The following is a 17,468-nucleotide window of genomic DNA, read 5'->3' as shown; positions in this document are numbered from 1 at the left end:
CAGCCCCTGCAGCCAGGACTGAGCCTGCATCCTTGGGCACGATGTTGTGCTCTTGCGCAACACCGCGACTGGTACACAACGAACCTGACCAATCATAGTTGCAGTTGCAGGCACACAGGCCCTGCCAACAGTAAAGGCACCCACACAATTGTCAGCTGGTGCTGCTAGGGGATGTTGCTGCACCTTCACGCAGCTTCGCACTTTCCAATGCTCTGAAGGGAAAACACACGACACAGAGGTCACATCTAACACTGTTTATATGCTTCAAAGGTAACGGAAACATCTCTGAAATGCGTGAATCTCAACAGACTGGTGGTTGGATGAACATGTGAAATTAACAAACACTGAAGAGACAACGTTCATAAGAAATGCAAGTATTGGCGCTTAGGCGGTCTACTCTACATAGTACAAACATTGTGCCCGAAGCTTGCAACTTTGTCTGAGATAACATATTGCTCGCTAAGAAAAAAGACAAATAAAACTCGCAAGCAGCATCTCAGGTTATCAAGCACCACACAGATCATCTGCCAGATGAACAACGGTAAATTACATATTTGTGTATCCGCAATACCACCTACACATTTGTGTGCGCTAGGGTAGGCAAAAATAATTTAGCTCATCAGAAAATTTTTGGCACATGTGTAAGATGCCCAAGCATGACAAACCACTACGTGACATTCCCAAAGAAACATGGGAGCAGCAAAAACCTCCTGGAACATTTTCAGGGCAAAGAACATATGTTGTTTTCAACGTATTTAAAGTAGATTAGCAACTTTTTGCAGCCATACTTTGTCTGCGCTTATTTCTCAAAAGCAGCTCTCTTCAAGAAATATTTATCAACATCTGACACAACTACCGTATCACACGTGTAAAGGTTGCACCCCATAAGTTTCGGTCTACTATCTTGAAAAGAAAAAAATTCATACGTTATTCCTGTATGGGCCACTCTTCAATTTTTAGCCTTCCCTAAAATATGATTACTACTGCACATTTACATCGCAGTTACTAACATTACAAAAATACAAGGGGTTATCAAATTAAATTTGCTCCGCCCATGTACAAAGAGCACATTGTGCCCCTCTCTCCCAACCAAAAAAAAAAAAATGCAGCCTATAATAGAAACTTAATTTTTATAGGGCAAAACACATCTGCTGACCTGATTTCTTGTAGGTTTTGAGAAGCTCCCCTTTCGATTGTGTCAGATGCAGTCCGTTAAACATCTGTCCTAATTTTGCTTCAAACAATACACTCGCTAAAATATAGCAGGAGAAAATACAATGACCGCTGCGACAACACATGCAACATGGCATGGTGTGCGTCGTGGTGAAGCTGCATTTCTGGGCAAAATTTGCTTATGACCCGCACCCAAACTTAACCCATAGCAAAAATTTGGAGTTCCTGCTCATCGCCAAGCCGCATGCATGGTAGCATTTGGCAAGCATAACGTCATCAACTTTGCACTAAAGCAGGGGTAGGCAACCTGTGGGGCAGTACAATGGGCCCACCAGCACGTCGTCAAAACCTTCACCCCTCCTACCTGAAGGCCGAGGCGAATTTTGACCTTAAGGGGTTAGACAAGAACAGAGAAATGATTGCTTCCAGTTGGCATTGGCCCCCATCTTCACACTTAGCCACATTATTGGCAATTGTTGTCACATATCGTTGAAAATTTGCTAAATTTTTTTCTCTTTGCCACCCCCCCCCCCCCACTCCCCGATTCGCCGTCTGGCCGTGTCGGCTTCATGCAACTCGGCCCTCCACCTCAAAACGTCGGCCCCTGCACTAAAGCATGGTAGATGTGCTATGGACCATAACATCTATGATAAAAACATTGAGAGGGTCATTTCACACTGTGAATCTGCATTTTGCATGAGTGTATGTATACAGCTTTGTGTATAGGCCACACCCCAAAAATCTGCAACCGAGTTTAGACGAAAATAGTGCAGCCCTTCAACATGTTTATACAGTATGTGTCAAAAGAAATCCAGCATGCCACCAAGAATGGGACTTCGTCGTGCTGGCCAATGCACGTATTTACAAAGGCAGTATTCAATGCATAAACAGGTCTGCACACAATCTGCTATGGCCTCCAGCCAACGCCCCAAGCAAGCAAAAAATCTGCATTCAAGCCTCATACGAGATGCAATGAAAATGCAGAGTTTCAAAGCATCAAAAAAGGCCACAAAACACACACCAAACCAACCTGAAGCTGGATAGTGAGACGCAACAGCAGAGTACTCTGAAACTACACGCACAAAGAAGAAATCAATAGCAGCAAAATGACAAGTGGCAAAAGCAGTAAGCGACTGTTTCCTCAAAAAGAACAAAAATGCTAGCTGGTTAAGCCTTCACAGGTGTGTTCATAACTATGACTAGAGTGAGTGGGCAGATCTCTACGGAGACTGTAATTTCAAGCAAGCACTCGACTGATGCTGACTAGAAACAACATGTGAGAGTGAATGCACCTAAAACAAGCGTACATAAATGTGCCAGAAGTCGGGGGGCTGCATGGGGAACGTCCATGAGAGAACAGACTGTACGAGACAAATGGTCCATGCCAGCTCTCACAAGCAGCTACTCTGCACGTTCCCTCCCTGCTCCACTTGTATAAAAAGAGGAGAACAACAAAAGGAGCGGTGAAGCGGCAAGTTTATACAGAGCACAACAACACAGCCATGATGAGTTTATTTACACTGATTGGCAGGTGTTGACGGAACATGGTGTCACTTGCAGTCTCGAGTGAGCGATGATTTTCACAATGATATAGGCTCCCAACTACAGTACAGAACACAGGCAGCTTCCCCTATCACTTCTTCTTGATAGTCGCAGCAGTGTCTCACTGGTGTGATGAAAAATGCTCGAAGCAAAGGCCCCTTGCCTGCCAGAGTGTCCGAAAAATACTGGGCCTACCTCTACACTAAACAGCTGATAGATCTCCAACAGTAACCGCAAGTAAATAAGAATGCCCGCTTTGTGGGCACACGCACACACACAGACAGGTCTGCGCAGCTCATGCTCCTCCTATGCACATACAGTAACACCCGTGACACTTTGTGAGCAGGAACCCCTCGTCTGTACACTGATAAAAGAAAGGTATCAAAATAATTGTTGGTGGCCACAAGTGCAATCGTGCACATACTTGCACAGAAACCGACTTATTTTTCAAACGTATTAAACTTTTTTTTTTCCTTTAGGTAAAGAAGGTATCTGAAATGACCCAATGGCAGAGCAGGGATAAGTCTGCACTGATTTTCTGCAGTCTATCGCCAGAAAATTAGCAACAAAAGACAACATCGGAACCTTTCAGTACTGCACTGAGAGGAAAAGTGGGGTGCTCAGATTTTCCAACAAAAATTAGGCTTTCTCACAGCTCATCAGCTCCCACACCAAGGGTCAAAAAGGACACAGAAGGTAGCTGTCAATTCACTGTTACAAACAACAAAAAGCAGCCACAAATTGTGCCGCAGCACAAGCACCCTGGACACAACAAAGCAGGCATGGTCGTCAAATGCAGTGCAACTACACAATCCACAAGTGATGGTGGGCAGCTTTGAAGAATGCTGAAACAAAAACCTCCTTTCTGTGGCTGCTCTGCAGGAACAGAATGTGCAACATACTGCACTTTCTGTTCCTTCATTGGTGTGCTGTAACTAAAATGCTTAGCGTGATGCTTTCTCTAAAGAAGAAAACATCTGAGAGGCATCCCTAGAGAGTGGCAGCAAGGATGGGCGAGAGAGACAAACGGGAAGACTGGTGTTCTCATTTTCCGACTCGCATTTTTCAGCTCGAAAAGACGTCTTGGTCACTAAGCCAGCGATGGACACACAGTGCGATTCCACTGACAAGCACATGCATTCATAAGAGTGTTTGTTGGTTCAATACATGGAGTCCCAGCACAGGCGCATATTTTTCCCTCAGCTGATCCTTCATGGCAACACTCACCGTATTTGTGGCGTATAAGTTGCACCCCTGTATAAATGGCTCTGCCTCAAAAGCTCCATTCCTTTAAAGAATTCTGTAGCAAAGTCACACCTTTACGTAAGTTGCACCCCTTTATAGGCAGCCTTTTCATCAAAAATTCCCCACGTTAGTTGCCGTGCTTGCATTTTTGGAAAAAAGCTTTCCATAGTAAGTTGGTATGACAGTATCCCATACAGTACACACTTGCCAGATCACTAAGACTTACAGTTACCTCGGAGCCGCCCTCATGCAATCTCCTTAGTGACTGTGAATGCTCCATTCAAATGAACGAGCATTCTCCATCCCAAAGAATGTTCGCCCAACAAAAAACGCGCCACTCTTGTTTAGGGAATTTCAAGTTAAAAGGACAACTTCAAATTACTCATCTCTTTGAATTCGGACCATATGAATACTTGAATTTTGGAATATGAATATTACTTCCTTTTTCCAAGCATGGAAGCAAATGCATTCCGCAAAAGTTCAGTAAGCTGAGCCACCTGCATCCTCCGCCACAGTCATCTAACACCTCTATGCCCTCACTTCCCGCCTCCGCCAGCTCGCAACTCAGAGTAGCTGGCCCGTGGAGCAAGGACTGCATTAAAGTGTGCCCCTCTCTTGTTGCCTGCAAGACTGAGCTCCTCTTCAGCTAAACAAAGTTAGTATCTGCTCAGGCCAGCTTGCTTGGCCATGAAACGCATTTCACTGTTACCCTTAGATAATTAAGAGACAGTTAAAGGTGCCATGAAGAGAAAACACACGTTTGGTTCATTCAGAAGATTGCCTCGTTAGAATCATACTGACACCACTTTTAACGTAAACATCCCTCAAATAAGCTAGATAATTAGGAAAAAGGCAATGGCCATGTGACCCACTAGCTCCTTTCCCGCAACAGAACCTATGATGTCATTCCAGACAGCTCTGCGATTGGCGGAGGGCGGCAAAAGCAAACGCAAATTAGGCAGAGCTTATAGCTTGCCGAACAAGCTATTTGTGCTTAAATTTAGGGCAGATTCTTTTTAAAGCCCTAAGAATGGTTGGGCAAACAGTGGAAGTTACGAAAGCACACGTAAACATAGAAGTACCGATGCATATACTGCTGTTGATACTGCGCGCACTATGCTTGGCTTAGCTGCACAGGACTGCGGGGCCTTGGTGTTGTTTCAGAAGACACTGGCCGATTGATGCAAGCGACGATGTCTTACGCGACCGTATTTGTCGAGCGAGTACCATGTTTCATGAAACGATTGTCTCCATGAACAAAACAAGCCAGGTGAAAATACGTTCACAAACAAACCAAAGGCAGAAAACGGCTTGCCGCAGTGTGGTGGCGCCATCTAGGTTCACTAACGGTAAACAAGGCCCTGTGACGTCATTCAGACCACGAAAACGCACGATTTAGCGGGAAAATCAAAATTTTAACTTAAATTAATAAATTTCTCAGTGAATAAAGCATAGTTTGCATTCGGACAAGCACTGGGGACTCTATAAAACACAAAATCTTTCGAATAACACAAACTTGTGTTTTGTCTTCATGGTTCCTTTAAGTGGCCGTCATCAAAACCAAGATCACAGGCTTAAAATTTCTCCCTTGCTTAACAAACGCCCTCTGCTCAGAGAACGTAGCAGATGCAAAATTGCTACCGCTACCATCTGTGACATTTGTATCATAATACAGTCTCAATAAAAAATAAAAAAAAACATTGCAAGGCCTTAAATGCTAATGACCCGAAACAACTGGGCTGGCAAGCGAAGAGGTAATCTTGTGCATGTGGGAGCTACCTCTGGCAATCACATCACCCCAGTCATGTGTCAGAGTTACTTGATATAGGAGTTGCGAAACTCCCCATAGGCCCCATGCATCAAAAAGTGGCCCTACGATTGGTCCACTGCTTTGGATCTCGTGTTTTACAGTGGCGCCATCTTTTGGTGAAAAAAATTAACCATACAACTTGCTTCGCCACTCGACGACCTGGTCGAAAAAAGGTATTTGAGTGCTTACGTAAATTTGTTGTGCAAAAGGAGCCCAATGTGCTCAACTATGCCAGTGTTTTGTATACATACGAAGCAAAAGTAGTAAAAAGAAATGCGACCATGGGGTCAACCGTCGCTTGCGCACTGTCGTCTGCTGCGCGTCCACTTCAGTCTTCTGGCGGCAAAAAAATAAATAAGTCGCTTTGACGGCTTTATGCAAGCTGAAATTGATTATTTAGCGCCGCTTGATCGGCTAATAGATTAGTTCTGGCCCACAATGAGCTGTAGGCCAAATGACAACTGCAAATTTAGTACTTCAGTCCGCACCTATGTTGTGCCGGAGTGCCCGCAAAAGCGCCAATTGATCGAGGCAGATGCACAGACGCAGAAACAATTGCAACCTAAAAACTGGAGTTAAGAGAACAATTAATAACTTACGAAAGCATAAAAATAAAGAATTATGCACTTTAAAACAAAATTTACGCTAAATTGTCAGTTGGAATAATTTATTTTTTGGATAGTGCATGCAGCGGCCGCAGTGGCCGCCACGGTACGCACGATCCAAAGCAGGGGGGGTTCAGGTGCGGGCCGTTTTTTGAGGCGGAGTTTCACAACTGCCTACATCGAAGAGCTCTGGTCATGTGATGCAATTAAAAGTCAAGCTGGTGGCATGATTTCACACTATCGAAGAAAAAATGATGTGGGACGAAACAAGGCCATGACATTGTCTCCTCAGACCACAAAATATTTTGATTTGTGCTTACACTGATGAGACAACTGAAGAGCCAGATCTCGCAAAATCCTAGGTCTGTTCAATCTGCCTGCCCTAGCTGTCCTGCCCTCTGTCCTCTCCATCAGTAACCTGGTTTTGGTCCCAAGCTCAGTGGTGCATCCACAGCGAGGGGGGCGGCATTGAGCTACGCCCACATGCACTTTCGAAACTACCACCACTGATGCACTTGTTATGCGAAAAGCTGCACCCTTATCAAAAGTTCAAGGCTCCTCATTTTTTTAATTTTTCATCCACTGAGAAAGCAGCCCAGACAATCCTCATGTAGGTTTTGCAGCAGGTTTGTCGTGACATCCTTAATTAACGTTTTGTGGTCCCCTGCATGATCTTGTGAGCTAAGGGAAAGATTTTTCAGGACTTTTCTTTTTTCTGGCCACCTCAGCAACTTTCCTGCTGTGTAGCATATATTCTGACCTTACTGAAGAATACAGACAATCTTTTTGAGTGCACATGTTACTGATCTTGAGACTTCAACGAAACAAACTCACTTTTAATTCACTCGCTGCCCTTACAAACTCATTCGCGTGACCCGTCGGGGTGCGCACCTCCTCCTCTCTGATGCCGCGGTGCGCGGGACGCTACCGCTCGCCTGCTCGCATTCCGTAGCCGAATCTGAAGTACATCGGTGGAGGATCCAGCGGTAGCCAAGGAAGCACGTGTGTGTGCACCTATACAACAGTGAATGTAGTTTCTCCTTACCACAGCTTACTCAGAGCCCACTCATCAAAAAGCTTGCACTACTAGTTCCAAGTTGTGAGAAACGTGCCAAATATAAACCTATTACCAAAACGCAGTGCTTTGAACAGCAAAGGAATATGACCAAGATTCCCTATCACAACTCGTTGTGAGTCACTACATTTCTGTAAATAGGCAAATTACAACAAAGCTTACACTACTCTTCCAGGTGAATTTCCGTATCCCTCCCATAGTAGCTTCGATGCATTTGACACACAAATGCAGCAGTGAATTGGACCTTGTGCTCCTCTAGCCAAGAAAGTGCTGGAGAAAGCCAACTCTAGGGCTAACAAATCCAGCAACGAAACAAAAACACTGTGACAAAATCTTGAACAGAACAAAACACTTGAAGCCCAGGCGATGTGACATCAGGGTAAAAAAAAAAGACTTCGTTTCCCGGCAAATTAGGGCAGATGCATACTTACAAGAGAAAGAGTGGAATGTACATATCAGCAGAGAAAACACAACATCTGGAACAAAACCTCAGAAGCCCGACGATCTGCCAATGACATGGCAACGCCACTACGCCTTACCTCGCCCTCTTTGGGGGTGCTTATAGAAATGCTTATGAGGACTGCAGTGGGGGCACAGCAAGTATTTACAAGCTCAGTCGTGCATACGCCGCACACACACGCACAGGCACACACACACATGTAGCTGCACTGAGGCCAGTCCTTGGAGGTGAAGACCGGGGCTCAGAGCTGGTTGCCCGAGTCGGGGGCGGCCTTGCGCCTCCCCGTCAGGAAGTAGGTGAGCATGTCCCCTTTGCCCTTGACGGTGATGTAGCCCCGGCACTCGAGCGGGTACCCCAGGGGCTCCAGGATGCTGTACACCTCCTGCGTCACCTGCACACCACAAGGGGGACGCCAGCTGGAGCACAAACCGCACACAAGGGCCTCTCAGCCACCACCTTCCCCTTCCCCGCCACTGGCACTGACGGCGACAATAGTGCCTAAATTTATAGTACTTTACGTAATAAGTACGTAAAGTACTATGTATCATGTTATGCACTACTAAGCCCGTAATGGTACTTAGGTGCCTGTTTGATTGCAAAAGTTGGGATGGTGTTTGGAATCGAGAAAGTGTAATGCTCTAGAAGGTAGGATACTTAGTTGCCTTTTTTCTACTGCGAAAGTCAGGATGAAATTTAGCCTTCCAAAGTGGTGAGGTTCAAGAAAATGCAATACTTATTGCAGGTAGAATACTTAGGTGCTATACCTTATAATTTTCTTATTACAGAAGTTGGACTGGGGTTTAGAATCGTGGAGTGGGGGAAAAAAAAGAGAATACAATACTTCTCAGAGGTAGAATGTACTTAGGTGCACTACTTATTTTTGTATTGGAAAAGTCGGGATGCTATTTAGAGTCACAGAGTGGTGAGAATAATGAACACAGAATACTTCTAACAAATACACAGCACTTGCATAAGGAGAGAGAGACAGAAAAGGAGATAAAAAAGAAAATAAAACAAAAATTGCCACGGCTTGCACCAGTGGTGCAAGGCTGGAGAAATGGCAGGGCTGGCGTCCCCTCTCCCTCCATCAGAGGCCCGGCTGCTGCACCTCACGGGAATTTCCGAACTTGCGGCTGAAAGTTCTCCGCGACTGGCAGGCCCGGTTCGCTTAGACTAAGGTTTTCCCACCTTTCCCAAAGTGGACCACGTTTGCCCACACTATAACCCGCAGCAACCAGCTTCATGAACCCAGCATCTGTAGTGCGAACTTAGTGTCCGTGCTCCCCACTTCAGGTGCGAAGGCACATGAACTGGTGAGAAGAACAGCACACGAGAAATAACGCCACAAACGCAATCGCATAGAAGCCAATTTCGTAACGCAAGGGACCCAGGCTGGTTTCTGAACATGGGAAGCGTTTTTTCCCCTGGTTCATCTCTTTTTGTTTCGTGCGGCGGTGGTCTTTTCATTGTTTTTTGTTGTGCTTAATTTGGGGGGTTAGGTTATCGCTCTATTCATTCTTTAATTAACCCATCTGCATTTGCATTCCTGGCACGTAATGAGGCGGCCTGGGAAGGCAAGATAGAATGGTTTTTGCACACTATGGGCACCTCAATTCTTTGTTATGTTTATTTATTTTTTCTGTTTCAAAATAAACCCATTTGGCTCTAATATTTGGGATTTGCAGAGAGAAATAACCTGAAGTTGATGAGTACATCCTTCTAGAAGTGAAAGAATAGGAAATGGACATGGAAAAGTCCCGATGGTACAACAAAAAACAAAATTGACTTCCTTTTAAGCGATAGCCCAGATATATTGTACAGGACACAGAGGTTCTAAGTAAGGTTCGGAGCAGCGATCATAGGATGGTTAGATGCAAGGTAAGCCTTAATCTCGAAAGAGAAAGAAGGAAACTCGCGAAAAGGCAGAAACCTACATGGAGCCAGTCGGAGCCAGGACAAATGAGTTTGAAATAACTCTCCAAAACAAATTTGTGCTTCTGAGCGAAAAGAACCAAGACAGTGCAGACACGGTGAATGAAAACCTAACAACGTCAATCACAGAATCTGCCGCAGCTGTGGGAGCAGCAGCATGGCAGAAAGAAAAGGGAAAACTGATTGAGATATCGAAGGAACTAATTGCGAAACGTAAGAACATGAAGGCGTCAAGTGTGATGGATCAGGTTGAGTAAGCAGAGCTGTCTAAATTGATTAACAAAAGTAAAACAAGCAACATTCGTGCACATAACTAGGCAGTGATCAGGTAAACGCTGCAAATAGGAGGAAGTTTGAAAGCAACTAAGAGGAAGCTAGCCATCAGCAAAGACAATGCACGCACTCAAAAAATGAGCAGGGTAACATTACGCACAACTTGGACGAGATAATAAAGGTAGCTGAACAATTCTACACCAGACTGTATGCCAGCGAAGTTAGATCAGGCGAAACTACTGAGGGCCCAAGCTTAACTTGCGATGTACCACTAGTTACTAAAGAGGAAGCAGAAAAAGCTCTCAAGGACAGGAAAAGAGGAAAAGCTGCAGGTGATGGCGGCATAACCGTGGAGTTCTTGAAGGTGGGAGGAGATAAAAATTAAAGCCGTTCCACTCAATGTGAAAGCTTTCGGAAGTGCAGACCCATTAAACTCTTCACTGCCCTGCATTACTCCTTTCCAAACCAACTGAACAGAGGTTTGTCCAATGCATTTCAAATTTCCCACCTTTGCAGTGCTTGCGTGGGTGAAGCCCGAAACAACCCATTCCCGTTTTAACCCGTCCCGCTTGAACCTATTCCCGAAATGCCCTTCCTGTTTGACCGCTTTCTGTTTCAACCCGTTCCCAAAACACCCTTCCCGTTTCAACCCGCTCCCAAAACGCCCGCCTCAAATAGTTCAGACACGTTTCTGAGCTCGCAGTGGGCTTTGAGCCTCCAGAACTGTGCTGGGCAAGGTAGTGTAGGTTACTGAGTAATTACTACAGCATATTTTACTCATTTCTTGCCTGAAGATTTAGTGCAGGGGCAAATTCTATTTTACCTTGACTCTAACTCCACTCGGTAGATGGCACCACCGACATGATTTCTTTTTAAATCTGTACAAGGAATGGCTACAGTATTCTAAAAAAAACTACAATTATTGTAAACACTTCACCCAAAATGGGAAATATTCAAGCTACTTTAAACGAAAGCAAATGGATATGAGCAACAAAATTATGCCTGATTTGTTTTGAGACTAATTTATCAAATGTGGCTACTTGCGCCGCCGCGGCCGGATTACGCAAACCGCAAACGATGTGCTAGAGTGTTCTACCGTTTTCAGTGGCAAACGGAAACTCCGGCTCCGGGTAACCCGGTGTTGCAACTGTGAAGGGGCACCCGATCCGAGCTCCGTGACCTCTGACATACGAGTGGTAGCGTGTATGATGCGAGCGGCCAGCCGCTGTTGCAGCCGTGAAGAAGTGCAGAAGCCGAAGGCTAACGTAAGTGAGCCGAAGCCAAAGAACAATGCCCCGACGGGCGAGGTTACAATACAGGACTCGAGCAGAGCGACAGCATCGATTCGCTGCTCTAACAGGAATGGTTTACAACGCTTGCGGGGGTCTATTTATACCCAAAAGCGGTAACGGTCAAAATGCAACAATTGGCAACACGCCACTAACGTCACAGACACACACAACGCTCTTTCCAGAGTTCGTAAGGCGTTCATAGCCTCAGCGCACGTTGAGTCCGGGAGAGGGGAGAGAGGAGGACTCCGCTGAGTTCGCGGGGCCTCTGTGTCCTTGAAGAGCGTGGAGACGAGCCTCGCCGGCAGCCGCCGAAGTTTTGAAATGCGCCGAAAGCGAAGCGTCTGACGCGGCTTGTCGCAACTTGTCACCGACATGGTGGCGCCTATTTTCAAAGGCGCACGTAGTGGCTTCGCCGCACAGCCGAGGAGTGATGCGGGAAAGTAAGGCGGCGCTGGCCGATTCGTAACACCGGTAAATGGCGACGCAGGCACAGTAACGATGTGCTAAGACTCTCTGCCACGGACAGATAACTACCTGAATGTTTGCTTTTGCCTTTCCACGTACTGAGTGCCCGCCTATGTATTGTCACGTAGCCAAAGACGACGCAGCTGTCTTGAAGAAAAAACAAGTTTATTGGAGAGAACTTGTGCTCCCCTAACAACTAAAAGAATACACAGGCGGCGAAACAGCAGTCAACAAAGTGACATGCGTAGACTGGTGTCGACGATTCGAACTAAAGCCGTGGTGTCTGCTCTGCAGGCTTCTATCTTTCAGCGCGAGTGTCTCTCCAACCGTCGATTTACATCCAGAACAATGAAGATTATTCTAGGCTGTTCACGTTAGTTCGGAATGCTCTCCCCATCAGAAGAGGTAACACAGGCGGCATAGAAAGAAAGAATGGAACACGCGCTTCCCTTGGCACACAGATAACACAGATAACACAGACCGGTGCAGCCGCGCGGTAAAAGCAAAACATAAATAAACAAACCAAATGCATGGTTCGCGGCAGTATTACCCGTAAATAGTACACGCAAGAGAATACAGCTTGAGGTGTTCTTAATGCTTGGATGAAAAATGAGTGCGAACCATTTCCTCAAAGCAAAAATTTCAGCTTCAGACTTCAATGGCCATTCTTTTACAGACATTTGCATATAAAGTGACCATTAGCCACACAATAAAATGTATCGTACCACGTACTGGCTTGGTCCATAATAGCTACTGCTTTCATATAATACATTTTTCTGGAGTTAGCTAGATTTGGTAATTACATTTCGCGAGATCTTTTTCCTGTGTAGAAATAAAACAGTAGCCCTGTACTACCCCTAATAAAATAATGGTTGCATTTGTTAAAAAACCGAACTTTATTTTCAGCAAGAGGTACGAACGCTACTAACTGGCACTACAACCACGGAAAGGTTCCATTTTGTTCATTCTCGCACTATCTTTTTTTGTGTGTGTTGCATATACGTGCATGTGCATTCGTATATGCAACTGTAGGAACTGGAACCATCACCGCTGCCATAGAGTACACGTGCATGCGAGCAACACGTTCCAGACCGCTCGACCAACGCAGAAGCAGACGGAAGGGTGTGGTTGAAAACTGTAATTTACCAACGCTGTACCGGGTCAGGCGTAACGCAGCAACCTACGTGTTGTTTTTTAATTGGCGCCGCGTATCATAAAACAGACCATTGCAAAAAAAGGTTGCAGGTTAAAGATGCAAAGTATGCAGGTCTGCATCATTGGCTCCACCAGACGTAACGTTTTTTTACGGTGAAATACGTTTGACGTAACTTCAATTTAATTTTCAGGCTACGGCGGACGCAAGTAATTTTTTACTTTCGGTTACGTTGGACATAACTCAAAACATGAGGTTAAAATACAGTCAAACGCAGCTTTAATTTCAGAAGTCGCACGCCTCGATCCGAGTCACCCGAGTCGAAACTCGGTTCGTTATTCCGGAAAAAGGCTATACGGGAAAACCCGAAACGGGAAGGGCGTTTTGCGCCGGGTTGAAACGGGAGGGAGCAAGCGGGAAGGATGAAATGGGAGTGGGCTCAAACAGGAACCTCCCGCTTGCGCGCCCCCTGCCAGAAACAGTGCAAGCAGGAGCTCTTTCTTGATTTTTTTTTTTTGCTTGCTTTTCCTTTCGCACATGCAAGCGCCTTACTGCGCAGTTTGGAACATGCCATTTTTTTCTTGCACTGCCACTTTTTTCCGCTTAATATCGTAAAAGCCAACCCAATGGGCATTCCTTACTAAATGAATGCGGGAGCTGCCGGTTAATTACCTGTATTTTGCCTCAAATGTGCCTGCAGTTTTCTTTGCGCTAAACAACGGGGAGGTGTACAATAAGCACCAGTGTTTCACGAGTTTCGAGTGGTAACGACGATATAAACCGCTTGTTTTTTGAAGCTTGTGTGGGACGCCATGACAACGGTTTGCCATAGGGTGAGCTACGATGACAATGCGAGCAAGGCGGGATATTTTGCACATAATGGATGAAAAAACACCACGTTTTCACCCCAACACGCGCAACAAAGTTGGCAAAGCTGCGCCTAATTTCGCACAAAGCACTCCTGAACAACCTTCAGAGAGCTGGGTAAATTTGGCTGGCAACCGGATTAAATTAGATGGCATTTGTAATAAATTAGCTGGTGCCCTGATCAAATTGGCTGGTGCCTGGATTAAATTGGCTGGCAATTGGATTAAATTGAGTGGGAAAACCTCCAGTATTTCTTTGCCAAACCTTGACAATGCAGTAAAGAAAAGCTGTGTGTGTAATCTCTGAATGAATATTCAAGTGGTAATAGTTCCACGAAATGCTGTGCTTGCGTAATTTCTAATGCTTAGTCGGGTCAGACATCGCTCATTTTTCTTTGTAATTTGTGATGTGTAGTATTCGAACTATTTGATTCGCAATTATTGACGAACACATTCTCCTACAAGCGAAAGAATAGGAAATGGACCAAACCACTATTCGCTTCAAATCCACTTCGAAACTCCATTTCACTATTCTACACTCTCTATGCAGCGCATCACCTCCATTAGTTCGAGGATGGACATACCAAGCAACTGGAATGATATCGACGCCCATCATCGCACTCGTTGCGCTGAACAAGAGCGTAAGCAGCGCCAAGCTCAACGCAGATTTGTTGACCCCGAAGTGGTGGCTTAACTCATCTTAAAAATAAAAAATAACAATAAGATAACCAAGAACAACCAAACAGCACTTTCCCAGCCTGAGTTGTACCACCTGCATTCGTGGCATGAACCTGCAATGGTTGGCAGTGGTGATGAGGGCTTTTGTCAGCGTCAAACTAACAGCCGTGTTCACTCCTCACTGTACGAAAGCTGTACTACAATAAGAGGTTGGTTTTGCTATGTCTATGTTGTAGCTGCGCCACTAGCCTTCACATGTCGAGGTTTCCCAATAAATCTTTACCAGGCTTGGCCACTCGCTCCAGCAGAGTGGCTCCTGTGGGACGGCTCCACAACAAGGCCTTACCTGGGCCAATAAAGCTCCTGGTTCTCTAGCTGAACACAAATCCCAACACAGCTCTAGGAGCGATTTCTGCCAGGCCTCGTGCAACAGGTTGTCAATGTCTTTCTTATGGGCTGGGGGAAAAGCAGAATGAACTGTACCTGAATTCTTTCCACTTCTCCTGTGGAGTCCATACGGCTAGCAACGTTTACAGCATTTCCCCAGATGTCGTAGTGGGGCTTTTTCGCTCCAATCACGCCAGCCACCACGGGTCCCACGTTCAGCCCTGCAGTGCACATTCACGGTCCCGTTGGCTCCAGAGTTTCCCACAATCGCCCAGAGGGCAGCCGGGCACTGGTCCATACCGTATTCCCCATTCTGCAAGTCAGGCTGCACTAGAACACGTCACACCGTCCCACAACAGCCCCTTACTACGTAGAAAACTTCCATAGCTAAGTTACACATTTACGTTAGCCACGCTTCCTCATGAACAGCCTTGTGCCTAACTGAAATATCACGAAAGTGAGCTTCCCCTACGATAATGCCAGGAAAAACTCAAGTCAAGCACTGAAAGATATGGCCCATGAGCTTGCATACCACGCTTGTACCCCCGCTACACTCGCGTCCTGAAAGCCTTTGAACCGAATGTCATTCAAGTCAAATGTGAAATTGTGCTCCTCCACCGGATGTTGTAACGGCATTTGGCTCAAATGACATTCGAGTCGAATGAGCACCCAGAGAGGCATTCGGGGCTCTTGAATGCCATTTCTTGAACTCTCGCGCACAGCGTTTCAAGTCAGCATTAACATATATATTACTGGAGTACTTAAAACAAACAAAATATTTTTAATTGCAGGTCTTTGTCTACTTTTCATTCACTTCAATCATGATATCAAGATGTAATGATTCAATACTCACAGCACCAGTGCGAGCAAGCGACAAACCAGTGTGGCCAGACAGCACAAAACATGCACCCAAAAGTATAAGAAAAACCTTGATTGCGATCCAGAATTAAGCAAAAAAACATGTCAAAGCTTGCGTCATTTAAAATTCGAAATCATTTTTTTGCCAAGGACTGCTGCTAAATTTGTTCGATGCCTTTTTGTGTAAAACCAGAACTCGAAGGCAGCAGCTTCAAAATGCCATCGAAATTTTAGTGGAGCACGGCGGTTTCTGAATGGCATTCAAAGCCCTTATTTGAGTCGATTAATTGTAGGGTTTAACGCGCCAACGCAATGCAGGCGATGAGGCGCGCTGTAGTGGAGGGCTCCAGATTAATTTTGACCACCTGGGGATCTTTAACATGCTCCGAAATCTCGAAAACATTGGTGTTTTTGCTTTTCGCCTCCCTCAGAAAAGTGGCCGCCACAGACAGGAATCGAACCCGCGACCTCGTGCTCAGCAGCACAACACGTTAGCCACTCCGCCACTGGGGCGGGTCTCATTTGAGTCGAATGACATTGGATTTGAAGGCATTCGAGACGCCAGTGTAGCAGGGGCTTTAGGTTGGAGCAAAAATGATGGCAGTGTTTCCATGGCAGGGCATGCATAGTGACAAGATTAGAAATGACCCTATATGGTGAATTGTGAACGTCGGAGACCTACACTGTGAAGTCAAAGCTGACAGTCAACTGAACTCTCCACTCCACTGCTGTTAACGTAGGCACGCTTTTATGACCTGTTTTTCTCATTGTGAAGCCTTCATTGTAAAATTGTAGAGGTGCGTGGATGTGTATTCAAAACTTTTCAGTATCAAACCAAATAATGCAATATTCAACTCAGCTTAAAATTCAATAGCCCTATTTGAAAGCTTCCAACATTTTCGTGGTATGTTGAAGTTCAGAAACATCAATAGACAATTGTATCAATGAACTCGGGTACATGAATAATTATGCCATTTTGAAAACAAGATATGCCCCTCTAAAAATGCAGACAAAACATGGCCTTTGCAACGACTTAGAACAAGTGAGGTACTGAATGTATCGCATTTTGAGCCCTACGACCATAAGCAAAACGCACCAGCTTCCTTCAGCATGGCGTGACAGGCTTACTAACCCCAATGCACCAGTTGCATACCGAAGGGCAAGGAAAAAGTGCTTTGGGAGCACTCTGACCCATCGCACTGGGTCAACTCCACCCTCGTGCTCCTCTTTTCGCATTCTCAGCTTCATGAATTTTCTATGAATTCACCATGTTATTTTATACAAGAGATGAGCAACTGATGCATGTGAAGGTCTGACATAGCACGATGTTTTCAATGTTAGCTTACAGAATTTACTACAAAAGAATCTGACACTATGCACAAAAGGAATACCTAACGCATATCCTAAAAATCAAGAGGGAAGTTAATTTTAATGAAATAAACTCAATTTTTTACCTGAAATTAGGATTATTACCACAAGGCTACCTACGGGTTTTCCCACTCAATTTATTCCAACCGCCATACAATTTAATCCAGGTGCCATCTAATTTAATCCAAACACCATCTAATTTAATTCAAGTGCCATCTAACTTAATCCACGTGCCAACGAATTTAACCCTAATGCCAACCAAATTAATCCAGCTCCCAGAAGGTTG

General features: G+C 45.3%; 1 protein-coding gene across 5 annotated transcripts in view; it reads right to left on the bottom strand.

Annotated features, from left to right (window-relative positions):
• Nucleotides 1–239: 239 nt before the first annotated feature.
• Nucleotides 240–17,468, bottom strand: part of LOC144170851 (adenylate cyclase type 5-like) — a 464,552-nt gene continuing 447,323 nt past the window's right edge. For 4 of the 5 annotated variants that reach the window (XM_077700872.1, XM_077700871.1, XM_077700876.1 and 1 more), the window contains 2 exons: nucleotides 15,053–15,177; nucleotides 240–8,301 (listed from right to left, as the gene is read on the bottom strand). In XM_077700872.1, coding sequence (XP_077556998.1) covers nucleotides 8,152–8,301; nucleotides 15,053–15,177 — 275 coding nt within the window. In that variant the 3' untranslated portion in view covers nucleotides 240–8,151. The remainder of the gene's footprint in view (nucleotides 8,302–15,052; nucleotides 15,178–17,468) is intronic. The other variant, XM_077700874.1, reaches the window with a different exon arrangement.

This window comes from Haemaphysalis longicornis, unplaced genomic scaffold, assembly GCF_048455015.1.
Source record: "Haemaphysalis longicornis isolate Haplotype H1 unplaced genomic scaffold, Haemaphysalis longicornis Haplotype H1 scaffold_2, whole genome shotgun sequence".
In the NCBI taxonomy this organism is placed as follows: Eukaryota; Metazoa; Arthropoda; class Arachnida; order Ixodida; family Ixodidae; genus Haemaphysalis; species Haemaphysalis longicornis.
This window is presented reverse-complemented; position numbering and strand designations above follow the sequence as displayed.